At 37.2% G+C, this 16,281-nt stretch overlaps 4 protein-coding genes across 7 annotated transcripts; 3 read left to right on the top strand and 1 right to left on the bottom strand.

Moving 5' to 3' along the window:
* Nucleotides 1–213: 213 nt before the first annotated feature.
* LOC130724196 (outer envelope protein 64, mitochondrial-like) lies at nucleotides 214–6,075 on the top strand. Of its 2 annotated transcripts, XM_057575369.1 has the most exons (13): nucleotides 214–553; nucleotides 639–791; nucleotides 955–1,079; nucleotides 2,286–2,411; nucleotides 2,796–2,978; nucleotides 3,143–3,287; nucleotides 3,471–3,639; nucleotides 4,043–4,177; nucleotides 4,386–4,589; nucleotides 4,814–4,941; nucleotides 5,023–5,074; nucleotides 5,312–5,381; nucleotides 5,652–6,075. In XM_057575369.1, exons 1-13 carry the CDS (start codon nucleotides 300–302, stop codon nucleotides 5,732–5,734), a joined length of 1,827 nt encoding a protein of 608 aa, XP_057431352.1. In that variant the 5' UTR covers nucleotides 214–299; the 3' UTR covers nucleotides 5,735–6,075. The 2 variants fall into 2 exon arrangements, with proteins under 2 accessions (XP_057431352.1, XP_057431353.1); XM_057575370.1 differs by lacking the exons at nucleotides 5,023–5,074; nucleotides 5,312–5,381; nucleotides 5,652–6,075 and having other exon boundaries at nucleotides 4,721–4,857.
* A 1,246-nt stretch (nucleotides 6,076–7,321) lies between these two features.
* On the top strand, nucleotides 7,322–10,701 carry LOC130723682 (uncharacterized). Its single transcript, XM_057574794.1, has 5 exons — nucleotides 7,322–8,250; nucleotides 8,826–8,918; nucleotides 9,028–9,095; nucleotides 9,315–9,493; nucleotides 10,258–10,701. Exons 1-5 carry the CDS (start codon nucleotides 7,597–7,599, stop codon nucleotides 10,392–10,394), a joined length of 1,131 nt encoding a protein of 376 aa, XP_057430777.1. The 5' UTR covers nucleotides 7,322–7,596; the 3' UTR covers nucleotides 10,395–10,701.
* A 728-nt stretch (nucleotides 10,702–11,429) lies between these two features.
* On the top strand, nucleotides 11,430–13,179 carry LOC130724540 (uncharacterized). The gene is made up of 2 exons (XM_057575792.1): nucleotides 11,430–12,302; nucleotides 12,682–13,179. The coding sequence occupies exons 1-2, from the start codon at nucleotides 11,498–11,500 to the stop codon at nucleotides 13,032–13,034; spliced, it is 1,158 nt and encodes a 385-aa protein (XP_057431775.1). The 5' UTR covers nucleotides 11,430–11,497; the 3' UTR covers nucleotides 13,035–13,179.
* Nucleotides 13,180–13,515: 336 nt separating this feature from the next.
* On the bottom strand, nucleotides 13,516–16,244 carry LOC130724542 (metacaspase-1-like). Of its 3 annotated transcripts, none has more exons than XM_057575799.1 (5): nucleotides 15,845–16,244; nucleotides 14,976–15,309; nucleotides 14,648–14,771; nucleotides 14,389–14,529; nucleotides 13,516–13,796 (listed from the first exon to the last, which is right to left on the bottom strand). In XM_057575799.1, exons 1-5 carry the CDS (start codon nucleotides 16,242–16,244, stop codon nucleotides 13,737–13,739), a joined length of 1,059 nt encoding a protein of 352 aa, XP_057431782.1. In that variant the 3' UTR covers nucleotides 13,516–13,736. The 3 variants fall into 3 exon arrangements, with proteins under 3 accessions (XP_057431782.1, XP_057431784.1, XP_057431783.1); XM_057575801.1 differs by having other exon boundaries at nucleotides 14,399–14,529; XM_057575800.1 differs by having other exon boundaries at nucleotides 14,648–14,768.
* Between the last annotated feature and the right edge of the window lie 37 nt (nucleotides 16,245–16,281).

The raw sequence follows: 16,281 nt of genomic DNA, 5'->3' as shown, positions 1-16,281 counted from the left end.
TCCAACTCTCACAATATCAACGCCAGTATATTGTAGCGGTTTAAGATCGCCACAAACTATTTTGTGGCATTTAACCGCCAGTATTTTACGCAACTTTGTGGCAGTTCATGACCGCCACAAATGTAACATATAAAGGCCAGTAAATTTGAAAGAAAAAATTATGAGAATCAATATATAAAAGAAAAAGAAAACCAGTAAACACTCTCTCTTACTAGATTCGCGCGAGTCCTTAATCATTTGGTTGCGCCGCACGACGCCACCGTCTCTTTCTCTCCGTCGTGGATCGCCGCGCGACAAAGATGCTGCCCCAATCGCTGAAGCTGGTAAAGGCCAATGCCTCAAACCCCAAGCTGTGGCTGTTCATCGGAATAGGAATCACCGGCGTCGTCGTTCTTACTGAGACACGTCGGAGAAGGAAGAAGAGCAAGACCGAAAAAGTAGACTTCGGTGCTTTTGTTCAGCGTTTTGAGCTTCTCCCCTTCCCTCACCCTCACCCTCCGCCACTCAACCAAACCCAAATGCTCTCTACTCTAACCTTCGCCGTCAAAGACATGTTCGTTTCATTTCATTTTCAATTTTCAATTCCATTTTTGATTTGTTTACTGATTTTTTGATGTATTGGTGATTGTTTGTTGCAGATTTGATGTGAAGGGCTATGTGACTGGTTTTGGGAACCCTGACTGGGAGAGGACGCACGAGGAGGCTGGCGATACTGCCATTGTCATCACTGCTCTGCTCAGGAATGGTGCTACTTGTGTTGGCAAGACTGTTATGGATCAATTCTCTTTTGGGTAAGCTTTTAATCAAAAGCACACTGACTTCAGAAGCTTACATTGTATGCAGCTTCTTCTTAAAGTGATTCCTAAAAGTGATTATGAGGCTTTCTACAGAAGAATAAATCAGATTGCTGATTTAGAAGTGATTTAATTTTACTTATTGTGGGTGGCATGGCAGGATTTCTGGTGAGAACAAGCATTATGGGACACCAACCAATCCTCTGTTGCCGTCTTGCATTCCTGGAGGTTCTTCCAGTGGTTCAGCTGTAGCAGTTGCTGCTGGCCTAGTTGACTTTGCTATTGGTGAGTTTACCTGGTTACCACTTGCATGTTCCATGGTTCATTCAAAAAATACTAATCTGTGACCATTTATTTATTGCCTTTTCATGTTTTTGTCATTTATCAGACGTCTCTTTCTTGTTTAGGGAGTTAGGATTATTCTTATGTCTAAGTGATTCCTAGAAAGTGGAAATCTTGTGTCTTTTTTTTTGGGTCTGCTGCTCAATTTAAATAATTTTCACTGTAAATAAGACCTGGAATAGCTTATTTGAGCTTATCTTATAGCATAAGCGCGTATGCAAGTGTTTGGGAGAGCTTTGGTAATAGCTTATGACCTACCTATATGCTGTTTGAGCTTATTTTCATAAGGTGTCCATATTAGCTTATGAGTAAGAGCTTTTGCTTGTCCATAACTTATTTCCGGTTTATTTCAATAAGGCTCTCAAATTGGCTTATTAATAAGCACTTATGCCATAAGCGCTTATCGCCATAAACGCTTAATTAATTTGTTCACCCAAACACACCCTTAATGTATGTGCAGCTGTTTCTTAGAAATAGTATTTCCCTCGGTGTGTTTCATTTGTAATGGTCATATATGTATCAATTTTAATCAAAGAGATCAGGTTGTATTTGACAATTCTCAAGTGTTTGTGTTGGCATTGATGTTCTGAGTTTTAATTTAGTTAGTATGAATTGCACGGCTGCTTCATTTGGTTGCTGAGAGGAAGGAGGGTCGATGCAAAGATAATTTGAAATCATAAGGCTACCTCTTCAACCAAAGCAGCTGTAAGATTCAAATTTTGAATTTATTCGTTTTTCTTGAAGCTGGTTTATATGATCCATATACTAATATATTTGTCTTTACCTGTATTTTAATTTCTCACTAAAAAAGTCTATACACAGTCTTCTTCGTTATACCTAATTGCAAATCTTATTTGGGGGTGCAGTGAGTTTCACTTTGCTGGCATTCAGTTCTATGGTTGTTGTTGTGATCTACACATTAAGATAGTTGCACAAATTATAGGATTCTAGCTCCTAGCTTATTTTTGTGATCTCTTTCATATACTGTTGCAGTATGGCTTGTTGTGCATTGTTTGTATCTTTCTGATCCCATAACAGGCTTAATGGACACATACACAGTGCAGTCATCTTATGCTCATGAAAACTATTTGTTTGAATTTTCAGTCAAGTATATGGATGTGAACTTGGTAAAATATTGTGATTTTGTAGGTACTGATACTACAGGTTGTGTAAGAATTCCAGCAGCATTCTGTGGTATTCTTGGATTTCGACCATCTCATGGAATTGTATCCACCATTGGAGTTCTTCCAAACGCTCAAAGCTTGGACACTGTTGGTATGAGCATATTTATGTGATTTTGTTGCTATGTTTTATTCATTAGTTTAGAACTATCCTTCCATGCCTTCAATCATTTTCAAACAATTGAATTCTGCATCATGTTTTCTTTGTGAGTAGTTTTATGTGGAGGACATTGAGAAATTAAATGCACAAGTTAGTAAATTTTCAAATGAGTCCCACAATATAAAATATGATGTGGTACCTAATACCTATGCTTAATGTCTTGCTCTGCCACCCCGTTATCCCATTCAGAAATTACTGCTTAAGTGCTGGGGGTATTGAATTTGGATTTCTTTATTACTCTTTTTTTTGGGCATACAGAGACAGTTTTAATCTTTTCTCTTTGAATATTTATATCTTGATTGGATTATTGAATTGGAGGATGGTTTGCTCGAGATCCGTCTATTCTTCATCGTGTTGGACATATTTTACTTCAATTGAATTCTGTGGAGCCCAAAAGGACCAGGCGTATCATGTTTGCTTATGATCTTTTTCAATTATCTAAAGTTCCTGCTCAGCAGACGGTATATGTTATGGGCAAAGCTATTGAGAATTTGTCTGGTTGTAAGTTTCCACACCTTTGAAGACCAGCCTCTGTTGCTTTCATACATATTTACTATTTTGTTGTTGTTAATTGTATTACAGTGGGTAAAAAAACTCTGAATGTCTAGACCAGTCTAAAGGGGTTTCATGAACAATTAGGTTATCTGGTCCTTTTGGTTTTGCAGATCAGTCTCTACAGCATATAAATCTATGGCAGTATATTGCTACTGACGTGCCCAGTCTAAAGGGATTTCATGAACAATTAACTCAACAACAAAATGTAGCATCTGTGCTGAAAGCTCTCACTTCGGTTATGTTTTCATTGCAAGGGTATTCTATCATATCATTTGATGTTGAATCATGATTTTTGTTTTATTATGTTATGTTATGCTTTATGTTCCATGTGTTTGATGATTAATCACATCTTTTTTGTAATAGAACATATTGCCTTGTAGAATTCTGTTGAGAGCCTCACAGTTATTTTATAACTACATATTTGCATCTGCTCTTCAGATATGAATTCAAAACCAATCATGAAGAATGGGTTAAATCGGTCAAACCCAGGCTAGGGCGTGGTGTGTCCGATCGTGTTTTTGCAGCCATGAAGACTACACATGATAATATAAAAGCCTTGTATAAAGTCAGAACTGAGTTGCGAGGTTCTTTTCAACGTCTACTGAAGGTACTGTAATATCTGTAGTTACTTTTTCAGTAATGCTCTAGTATGTTGTCAAATCTCATTGGTGTTAGAATTATTATTCCAAAATGAAAGAAGAAAATGGTACAAAAGACTAATATGTTTTTGTCACTCTCCGATTTGGGATTTTGGTATAGAAGTTAACTTTTTCTTAACTTGTTATAGACAAGAAATAGGGAAAATAGATTAGTAGTCCAGCATAGCATTAAGTGTACCTATCAATTTTCGAAAGAAGTGGTATGTCTTAAACTTATAACATGATTCTCATTTACTTATAATGGAAGATAACCTAGGTCTCTTATTTTTATTATTTAAAGGCGACTCTTGTTAAGTCTATTGAACGTGTCTATGCTATGCTCTTACCTTCTTTGTTTTGATTGTCCCACAGGATGATGGAATACTAGTTATTCCCACAGTTGCAGACAATCCATTAGAGCTTAATACACTGAAAGGGTTTTATTCTGAGTACCATGACAGAGCTTTTGCATTATCTAGCATTGCTAGTATTTCTGGATGTTGTCAGGTAATTCGATATCTTCTTTTCTCTGGAGATCATTTTCATCTGCTTATGTTATGAATCTTTAGTTAAAAACAAGGTAAGGTTGCATACTATAGACCAAATGGTTTGATCTTTTCCCGGACCCTGCGCATGCGGGAGCTTTGTGCACCGGACTGCTCTTTTTTATGTTCTTTGATTGATTTTTGTATTTTGGCTTTTACTTCATTTACAGGTTGCAATTCCATTAGGATATCACAATGATTGCTGTGTTTCTGTTTCATTCATCTCATCGCATGGAGCTGATAAATTTCTTCTTGATACGGTCTTGGATATGTATAATACTCTTCAAGAGCAAGTTAGTGTTGCTGATTCCTATGCTCTCCCACTACCAGATAGCAATGGTAATTTGGAATCTTCTGAACTTTTAAAAGAGAAGGTTAGTTCTACCCCTAAGCATTTTATCTGTCAGGATTCCTTTATAAATTATAATTTGTAACTGAAGTTATTATCTAAAACACATGATGTTTGATTAATGATGAATGTGAACTTGAATGATGGGCTATGCAGTAGTCAAGCTAAAGCATAAGATCTTATTACGGGCAATAAAAGGATAGATTTTCAGGGTGTGCAATGGATCACTGAAAGATGAATTTTCTTTAGGGCAATGCAGCATTTAAAGGAAGGCTGTGGAATAAAGCTGTCAACTACTACACCGAGGCTATCAAGTTGAACGGGATGAATGCAACTTACTACAACAACAGGGCAGCTGCTTACATAGAGTTAGGATGGTATGCCGTTTTTCCTGCTTGCCAATTGGTCGTTTCACTGTTTCTCTGTGTAATTCGTGTACCTCCCGTGAAATTATGCAGCTTTCAGCAAGCTGAAGAAGACTGCAATGAGGCCATATTACATGATAAGAAGGTGAGAAGATGGACATGTGACAGCGGCAAAATCTTGAAAAAACTTGTATTCTAAAATCAACATGTATAATAATAATAAATTATTAAACTCTAGTATGGCTACTAAACTATCATTGATTTTTGAAAATGTTTATCTACTAGCTTACTATATCTTTATGAAGTTTGACATCTGAATGTGTACAAATATCTATAGAATTTATCAAATATATTCAGGGTTGTATATTATATTTTAATGCAGAATGTGAAGGCATATCTGAGACGTGGAACTGCTAGAGAATCGCTACGTCAGTATAAGGAAGCTCTAAAAGGTATGGCTCAGTTTTTAAAACCCTTTCTTGTATCTCTATCTCACTTGAGTAGTTGAGTCCAATTTGGAATGCTTCAACTTCAAGAGTTCCCTACAAGTATCATTGAACACCAATCACTTGTGAATTTTGATTTCCCAAAGGGTGTCCGTTTATGTCTGAGCTTTATTATTCACGTTTGTTCTCTTCATCCTGAGTGTTGGAGCATGATGAGTAAAAAATCATTTGGAACAACTCTAAGTTTGTTCAGTATCATTTTCTCATGCTGTGCAGATTTCAAGCATGCTCTTGTTCTTGAACCGCAGAACAAAACCGCTAGTGTTGCTGAGAAAAGACTCAGAAAATTGATGAGTTGATACATACGGGCTTCGGCACTTTTGACCCTGTCCTCCCCCCCTACTGTTTGAGAATGCTAATGGCTGTGGAAATATGATTTTTAGCTCCCTTCGAAGTGAAGAAGATAGGGGACTATTATGTCGATGTGATGCTGCATTTTTTGGGCTCATTTCATATTCTATTAGGAGTATTTATTTTAGCAACTTACTTTTGGGACATAGCACACGATGTAGATATGGGCAGCACACAGCACACGATATAACTAAGAATTATCTGGCGCAATTTTTTTTTTTTTTTCGTGTATATCAAAGTATCATGACATAACTCATAAAATAAGTATCATGACATAACTCATAAGACATAGCTACGACTCGCTTTCATCATCTCTCAAGTCTCACCATTATCATAATTACCTTCTAGTCCTATAAAATTAGGATAGTATCATATAAACAATAATTGCCTAACATTGTTTATTTGTTTGAAATTGAATCTGTCTAAAAAATAGAGGATAACAGAAAAGAAAGGGCGGTGTCAAATACGCATACAATCCCAGCACAAGAGGAGCATATTCTCTTTCTAATTCTAGGTATAGCAAACCTATTTGGGATCTTTTTCATGTGTTGACCAACATATTTCATGAGAAATGATAGGAACACATTCTTTTCAACACATTTTAACATTGGCACATTTTAACATTTTCATTTTCAATGTGATTAGTCTAATTTTGAAAAAAATCAATACATTTTATGTGAAGTGAAAGAAATATATTGGCTTTTTAAAAAATTAACCAATCACATTGAGTACGAAGGAGAATGTGTCGGTAGTTGTTCTAGCCGGGTTAAAACACCCAATAACATACTAGCCGACTCAAACGTTCCACAATTAAGTAAGGACCATAGAGACAGATGGAGTGACTTAGTTAAGGAACATCACGTCTCATTTAGGGCTGATTGGTTAGACGCCGACCCACTTACTCAGTGGCAGAACCAAGGGGTGACTTGGCCATGCCATAGTCACCCCCAAAATTATACTTTTGTTTACAAGAAATATATATTTTTCCTTACTAATACCAAAATTATACGTGTATAGCACCACCCTCTTCAGAAGCCTGCCTCCGCCACTGCACTTACTATCTATCATTTAATGCTGACCCATTATTTTGATTGTTTACCGTTATTTGATGATTGGAATCAGAAGCGTTGAGGTTTATCTTATTTTTATTTTGTTTTAAATGATTGTAAGGATCTTTGTTCGCTGTTTGTTAGTTTTTCTCTTTCATTTTTGTATGAGGATGAAAATCAGGCTACTGATTATCTGGCTAAGAACGCAATGTCTTTTCTAATTCTGTTTGGATTGAAGATGCCTTTGCACCTATTTAGGGCTTTCTTAATATGATTGGATATTTTTTAAAAGAGAAATGTGATTGTTAGTCTTAATATGATGGAGAGAAAGAGAGGGAAAAGGTTATAAATATTGTGAAAGGTTCATAAGAAAAATGTTGAAAAACGTTTTAATTCTCCTCACCTCAATTTGAAATGTTGGGCCTACTTCATTATGGCACTTTATTCTTACTTTTACATTTTAGTATTTTACTATACTTCTAGCATGTTCTATATAAATAAAAAATGGGAATCCAAATATCCAATGTTGGAGTTGCATGGGACACTTGTAATCTTGTATGAATCGGCAACCCGCATTTGTTGCATTCCTTCCAATTCTTGTTATGTTGTTTGGTTTTTAACTCTTTATCTCGTTTTCTTCGCATCCTTCAATTATCAAATTTCCCTCTGATCCTCATCCAACCGACCCAGAAAAACACAACCACAATCATTCAACAACATCAAATTCTTCATAATATTTCATTCTTTTCCTTCCATTCACAATGTCACAACATCATTCCTTGTTGCCAAAGCTTTCAAGACGCATCAGCTTCACCGCCTCCAGAGACTGGTTATACCGCCATTCATTCGCCGTCGCCGGCCTCCGCTCCGTCTCCACCGACCTCAGCGATGGAACCACCATGCATTGCTGGATACCCAAATCGCACAAACCTTGTAAGCCAACCCTTGTTCTCATTCACGGCTTCGGTGCCAATGCAATGTGGCAATTTGGCGAACTGATTCGGCATTTCATCACGCACTTCAATATCTACGTGCCGGACCTTCTTTTCTTTGGAGGGTCGTTCACGTTGCGGCCAGAGAGAACAGAGTCGTTTCAAGCTCTGTGTTTGGTGAAGCTGATGCAGAGTTTTGGGGTTCATAGAATGAGCTTGGTTGGGATCAGCTATGGTGGGTTTGTGGGGTATAGTGTGGCTGCGCAGTTCCCTGAGGTGGTGGAGAAGCTGGTGCTGTGTTGTACTGGGGTTTGCTTGGAGGAGAAAGACATGGAGAATGGGTTGTTTGCAGTTTCTAATTTGGATGAGGCTTGTAGCATTTTGTTGCCACAGACCCCTGATAAGCTCAGGGCATTGATGAAGTTATCATTTGTGAAGCCAGCTAGGGGTGTTCCTACTTTGTTCCTTGAAGATTTCATTCATGTATGTGTGCATGCCTCTCTCTTTCTATTTAGATTTGAGCTGCAATTTGATCAATATTGACCACATGTTTGTAAACTTTTCTATAATTGATTCTCAAGTCAAAATCGGAAATGGATTCACCGCAGTCATTGAATCCTTACATTCACCGAGTCATACAATCTAAGTCGTTTGATCAAGATCGGCTTTAAATTTATATCTACCGGCGGTCTAAATGAAATAAATGAATCCTATCTTTATTGGAAGTCTGAGATTGTGTGACTGCGCGAATGCAATGTATCAAAATCAAATCTAGAGAGAGTTTCTCTATTCCAGAATTGATTATAAGGGAAGAGAAGTTGATCCAAACACACTATATATGATTTGTGAAATTATTCCTCTAATTCTGAAAGATTTGAACATGAATCCAAACATGCTATAAGCCTATAAGTGCATATTTGGAAGTCATTCTGAAATTATAGCTATAAGTAGATTTTAGTGTCAGAAATTGCTTCTCATAGCTTGTGTAAACATGTTGTAACTGATTTATGAAATTACTCCTCTGATTTTAATCTTGTACTGTCATGTAATTTGGACAGGTGATGTGTAGAGATTATATTAAGGAGAAGAGAGAATTGCTTGAGGCATTACTAAGAGGTCGACAACTTTCCAATATTCCCAAGATCACACCGGTATTTATTCTTTGTATCTCATAATTGTTTCCCCTTTTAAAACTACTCCTCTAGTAACTAGATTACATGCTTCCCCTTCTTCTTGAATTGTGGGTTTACACTGGAGCAGCCAACTCAAATTGTGTGGGGAGAGCAAGATCAGGTATTCCCTCTGGAATTGGGCCACAGATTAAAAAGGTGAGAACTCAATTCATAACATGTTTGGATTAGCTTATTTTTAACTAGAATCAATTCTGCCACTTGAAAACTATTCACAGAAGTTTTTCCGCAGAATTGGTTTTATCTTTATAATCAATTGTAGAAGATTTTCCAAATATGTAATCAGTGGAAGTTCATGTCATTGCATATAATTTGCATTCAAGCATGGTACTAAGAATGAATGTCTCTTTGGAGCAGGCATATAGGGGAAAGTGCTCAAATTTTGGTGATTAAGAAAGCTGGGCATGCAGTGAACATAGAGAAGCCCAAAGAGCTTGCAAGGCACTTGAAATCATTCCTTATCGGTGGAGGGTCATGTCCCAATTCACCACCTTCTTTCAGAGAGCAAATCCAAAAGACATTTTCGTTTGATTTCAGTAAGTCATCATAGTACTTCTCTTTTTGTGGCGAGGGTATCAAGATGATGAAGATTACAATTTATAAATTTAGTATCTAGAAGCTAGTACCAACTTCCCTGCTAGTGATTTCAGCTTTTGGCAGATCAGATTTTCACTATGGAAAATGTTTGGTAGTTGTATATATCCGGAGTGAGAAAAGAAGAGAAGAGAGAAGTAATGGAGGATGTGATGGGATAAGAAGTGAGAGATCAGATTGTTAGTGATCTGTATGTCATAACTGGTTGGTTCAGTATATATCAGGGAAGTCACTTTTTTTTTTTATTAGGTGAAAGGAATTACCTATGTTAATTTGTTGGTTTAATTATTATCAAGGCAAGCAAAGGCTCTGTCTCACTATCTAGGTTCTAGCTTCCACTTTTGGTTTTTGATGTTTGGTTGAGCGTCGTCAGAAGTAATTTTGGATAGAATTGATTATGGCGAGTTAAGAGTGATGTTAATATTTGAATATGTTACTTTTATAGGAAAATAATAGAAATATCCTGTGAGAAGAGCTAAAATCACTTTCTCATTAATTTGAAAGCTTGACATTTTTGTTTTGACGTCAATATCATTTTGTCCGGCTGAAGTGCTTCTAAGAATTTTACACAAACATGTTCTGGTGAGGCACGTGAAATCAAATGTATGGTGAATGCAGAGGAGTTCCTCTATTATTTATTTATTCACTTTGTTTTTCATAACATAATCTCAATCTCAATGTATATTACTCATTTTTTGGTATGCAGTTAGGAATTTGTCAGGCTTGGTTGCATTGGCATGGTGTGGTGGTCAATTATCACCGGCAATATTCGAATCCAAATTGTTAGTAATGGTCATAATTTTTCTTCTAAATTGCTGCATGTTTGCTCTTTCTTTCTTTTAAAGAAAATAAACCAAACACAAGTATTATCAATCATTTGCAAGCCCTTGTGAAGCTATGTTGTAACTTGTCACACGCACTTCTGTCCAAAATAACAGTGTAAATCTCATTATTAACTTCAAAAACAAAGGCGCATCAAGACTAGTTTCAAGTCAATTCCGTGTTTGATATTTGGTAGAGGGAGTTGTGTAAATGATTTTACCCAAAGTTTGAGTTAAATTACCCTAATCTCAACCAATGATATTTAAAATAAATGAGTTAAAAATTTCATATTTTATATATTATTGGTCTACCTAAGGCAATGGTGATTTAACTTAGATTTTGCTTAGAGTCGTTTAAACAACTCCTTTTAAGAGAATGACTTTTAAACAATTCCGAGTACTCACAACCAATTACAATGACAAATTGTCCCCGAATGATAGCTCAATTGGTAAGAATTGGTGCTGGTGGGCATATGAGTTGAGGAGAGAGAGGTCCAAAGATCAACCCTCGAGAGTTATAGTTTATCTTTTTGATGTATACAAAAAAATTACAATGACAAATCTTCTATTAATTCATTTAATTGGGTACTTGCACGAAAAACGGTTAATAAACACTTGCAAAATGTGCTTAATTTCCATATGTGAATATCAAATTCCCACTTCATGATTAAGGGACGAGTTAATCAACGATAACGCCACAACTCGTGGTTAAAAAATATATAATTAATAATCATTTAAATCATTTTAAATTTTAAAACAATAAACAAAAAGTAGCATTTTTTTACAAGATGGAGAATATTCTGAGTCCACTAGTCCAAGTAGATTGAAATGAACGGTCCCAATAATAGCTCAATAATTGTCCAAACCTTTCTGTCTTTCAAGTTTCAACCCAACCATAACCATTCATATTTTCACAACCACCAGCATATTTATTAGTCTTTACCATATTAATAGTGATTAAATGGTTGTTAATTAGGTAATTAGTTAATTCAAATGAAACAAAATAAGGAGGCAAATCACAACTCACGTGCCAGACAACCTTAACAATTACCACTATAAACATGGGTTAAGGTAATAGGTTTTGATGTCAACACACAACAAAAAAAGAAAAGAAAAGAAAAGAAAATGGGAAACAAGAAAAACAACAACATGGACGGCGGCGCGTTCCCGTTACCGTTACCGTTACCGCTGCCGCCGCTCCTCCGTGACCTTCTAGCTTCTCTTCTCAACAACAACTCCTTCATCTATTTCGTTAGGAAATACAAACTCCTCCAAACGCTGCGTTTCATTCTCCTCAACTCCTTCATCTTCCTCCTCCGCTTCCTTCCCTCGTTCCTCTTCCTCGACAAATACGACGCCGTCAAGGTCAAGCAGCACCACCAGCAGCTCTACAAGTACACGTCAGCAGCACCACCCTACGCTCCACGCAACGACACCGCAATCGGGCGCGCGCTGTCGCAGCTTCTCTCGGCGCTGAACGACATCCCCGTCAGTTCAAGGAAGTATCAGGTGGTTCGCTCTCTGGCGGAGAGCATCATCGATGATAATCACCAGGGTGGGGTCCACGCGCTGCGTGAGGTGAACCGTGGGGTCATGTCGGCGGCGTTTGTGAGGACGATGAAGCAGCTGGAAGCGACGGTAGGGGAGGGGGAAGGGGAGGACGGAGAGTGCTACGGGGTGAGGTTGAGGCGTGTGGTGAAGGCTGTTGGTGGTTGGAGGGTGAGGGTAATTGGAGGTGGAGGAGGAGAGGGGAATTTGTCTGGTGTTCCGGCGGAGAAGCTGGCGGCGGAGCTGTTGTGGCTGGCTCAGAAGATGGCGGCTTGTGGATGCGCCGATGAAGCTATTCAGCGGTGGTCGACGGCGTCCAATTTGGGATTCCTCGCTCTTTCCGCCGACCCGCGTTTGCAGACTACCCTGGTCAAACTTGCAGGTAAAATAAATTATTTGATTAAATTTTTTCTTGTGTGATGATATTAATAATAATGTGAAATTAAAAATTTTTTTTCTTCGAGGTGTTGCGTGGTGGTTCCTCACCTGACCATTAGGTGTCTATTCACTATGAGGTCTGGGCTCCATTCATTGGAATGAAGCACATTTCGTGACATGTAGCGAGCCATTCCAATGAATGGAGCGAGATCACCGGATTAGTCAATTATATAAGTTCTCTAACAATTAGATTATTGATTGATGAGTTATTCCTAAGATAAATCCTGAAATGGAAGGGATTTTTCTAGTTATATATTAACTTTAGAGGTCAATTACATTATATATGTTGTCTAACAAACAATTGGAATGATTTGTCCTTGCAGCATTCTTGTTGAAGGAAGCTAAAGAAATGGGGCTAGATGAAATTGAGGAAAGCAAGATGAAGCAATGCATGCAAGTGAAGTTGAAGATGTTACTGTCATGGCTGCCACTGTTGTGCAGTGCCAGTAATGGCACAGATACTCCAGCTTTAAGCATCAGCGAGAGGGGTGAGTTGGAGAGGGTGTTGGAAGGCATTATAGAGAGGTTGGAACAAGAGGAGCAGGAACAGGTTCTTTCTCTTTGGCTCCACCATTTTACTCACTGCTCATCTTCTGACTGGCCAAACCTCCATGCATGCTTTGCTCGTTGGTGCACTAAATCTCGCAAGCAGTTGCTGCTTTCCTATGAAAATTGAGATTTTAGAGATTGAACAGGGCTATATTTTGCAATTCACCAATTATCTAGCAGCTTGTAGTTTTTAGAGTCTCCATCTCTATGTCACTCAATGTCTTGCATACAACTTAGGTCATAAATAAATAAAATTGAAGTATTGTTATCAACTTATCGTAGATAGAGAAGATGCTGATATTGTATAGTTAAATTACTGTTGTTCCTGTATAATTTCATTATGGATAAAAGTTATCTATGCTTAATCATGTCAAATATATTTGAACTTAAGAGCTTATGCAAACTAGTAGGTCTTATCACCACTAGTAGATATTTGAAAGTCTGCTTCTAAATTAAAACTTAAATAGTTACATTATTAGTGAATGAAAAGAATCCTAAGAATGAGGGTTAAGAAGTAAATTAAAGAGGAAGTAGTTACATCGTTAATTACTAATAATACGTTGGCACTCAATGTGGTGAAAGTATGAGAAAATTAAAAAGATAGAGAATGAATGAGAAATAGAAATTCTTCAATTTCCTGTCAAAAGTAATGTTTCAATTTTTACTCATGTCTAAATCGATAGATAGGGAAAAATTGATATGGCTACTCCACATCCTGAGCTTGTATATATACGTAGAATTAAGCCCTCCCAACTTGTTTTTTCTGCCAACAGGATTAACATCACCTACTCGCATCCATTTCCTTTTACCAGTGCTACTAGCAGTTATGTCACATTAGAATCAACTTTGAATGAATATTGAACTTTTCAGAAGAAGACAGTTGTGGCTCCTGCAAACAAAATCCATTCTGAATCAGCCTCATATTTATGAAATATACATCAATACAATCTGTTGAGAAATGCTAGCAACACACTATTTTAAGCACACTCTTCAACACATTTCTCGTGGTTGATTTATTTTTTTGAAAAGTCAACACATTTCTATCGCTTCTTAAACACTGTGTTGAGTTTTTAAAAATTAAACCAGTCACATTTAGTGTGTTGGTGAGTGTATTTAAAAGAGTGTGTTGCTAATCATCATCGAATGTGTTTTATAGTGTTACTAATGTAATACTCCCTCCGGTCCTATTTATAAGCATGAAAGAGAAGAAAAATCTTGGTCCTTTTTATAAGAACCAAATGAAAGTTTGAGCTATATTAATTATTTTTTTCCAATGACGCCCTTATTAATTCTAACTTGTAAAATGTGTCTCATTAATTATTCTCTCTCTTTCTCACTTTCCAACACTAATAACAAAGGGTAATTTTGGAAGTTTATTTTGATTCAAGACAAATTTAATGCATTTTATCTAATTTAACTACATTTCTTAAACTATGTGAATTTTTTTTTTTGTTGCTTATAAATAGGACCGGAGGGAGTACATGAGCATACTGCTGCAAAATGTCCCTGACAAATTTTCCTGCTTTAGCCGAATAGATTGTAGAACGCATGGCATCCAACAAGCTCCCATAAGTCAATTTAGGTGCATCTTGCATTGCTTGGATGAAAGTCTGAGTCAATGCCTAATCAACCATAAAAGCATTTGTTTTGAGAAACAGTTCTATTGTATCTAATTAGTTTACATAAATGATAAACCATTAGAATTGAGAAGTGATATGTGATATGTGATGCATTACTCACCGACTTGTCTGCTGAAATTGCATTGTCACCACAGGCTGAAATGCAAACTGCTAGACCTCCTTTTGAGCCTTTGAAATCACCTCGACGTGGTCTATGATCTTTCCATCCCCAATAACCAATCCTGCTTCATTCCAACAAGACTAGATTCAGTTCATCGTACTTACTAAGTGCATGTTCGGTTTCATGACTGCCACAGAATCCAATGCATGTTTATTCAGAAGATAAGAATTGTTGTTTCTAACCAGAAATGATTCTAGAGCTAGCGTTTCACCATGGAACTAAACATGCTATAAAGAAGCTTGTTGATGATTAAACATTTATTACTAACCAGTTCATCTTTGTGTACACAAATTGCAAGTCAAGAATTGTCCCACTAAAGGATGCATCAACAAGGGCATGAAGTTTGGCACCATGAGGTAGAGGCCTAACAATTGCGGTATTGATTTCATCATCGCGAATCTTCCCCTCGTCTTCATAATCTACAGGGCAGATTGCTTCATCACACCCATCAAGTTCATCCCCGTTATGATCTTTTACCCTTGCTACTTGCCCAGAGAAGTAAAACACCAAGGAGTCCCCTGCTTGGCAATCCTCAACCAACCACTTCATGGCAACTCGCATGTTGTGTTTTGTTGGGATTGCAGTTTTCTCCTCTGAATCATCTGCAGGTAATTTATGAGTGTATCTATAAATCTAGAATGGAAGAAATAATTGAGATCAATCATGCCCACCTGTTTTAGGCCTGATTTTATTTCTGAGTTAAATCACAATCATTATCCTATAGGGCATTAACATCTAAACCATTGGTACATAGATTTTTTGTTGTTGTCTAAGATGTGAATTTTGAAACATCTGACATATCTATCTAGTTTTAAGTACCACACCCACATGTTTCAAGGAGTCTAAAATATGTTGGATTTGGATTTGTTAGCTAAACAGAGGTGGCAAACACAGAAAACACAAGCAGCAGATTTACAAGCGAAGAGAGGAAATTACATGCTGTTGTATGAACTGTTATAAGTATTTGATTGATAGCTTAGAAGCTTTTATACCCAAACTGATAAAGCATAAAGCATCTAAGTCATTCTTTGCTACTAAGACATCATTACTAACTAGGTAATTATAGCTTGAAAGTGAAAAATGTCAAATCTAACATGATTGAATGGAAAGTGTTAATAATAGTTGAACAGCAAGTACCTGTGAACATCCAAATGGAATCACCAGGGAAACCCAACTTGTTAATCAAAAAGTCTTTCATGCACTGAGCATTATTCACAGAACCTTTAAGCCTCGGTGCCGCCGTGTTACCGTAATTGATTCCGAATAACACAGCTCTTTTGTGACCATATGCAGAAGGAGGCCTCAGTGGACGTGATGGTGCCGTATGCCCAGGGTGATGCACGTTGACGTTTTGGATATGAAGATAAAATGATCCATTCCCATTTCCTGAAACGTTCCCAGGATTGTTTATCAAAGCTTTGATGTTCTGTATGGAAGACGTAAGAAACTGCAACTCCAAAGGTTTTGTGTTAGAAATAGCATCAGCATCAGCTTCCTGGTTGGGCTGAGAGATGATGTTCAACCTAGTGTTTCTCATGCCAATTGGTGAGTGAATATCTGAACCTAAATTATGT

Source organism: Lotus japonicus, chromosome 6, assembly GCF_012489685.1.
Source record: "Lotus japonicus ecotype B-129 chromosome 6, LjGifu_v1.2".
Taxonomy (NCBI): Eukaryota; Viridiplantae; Streptophyta; class Magnoliopsida; order Fabales; family Fabaceae; genus Lotus; species Lotus japonicus.
The sequence above is the reverse complement of the archived record's forward strand: the minus strand, read 5'-3'. Positions and strand labels throughout refer to the sequence as shown.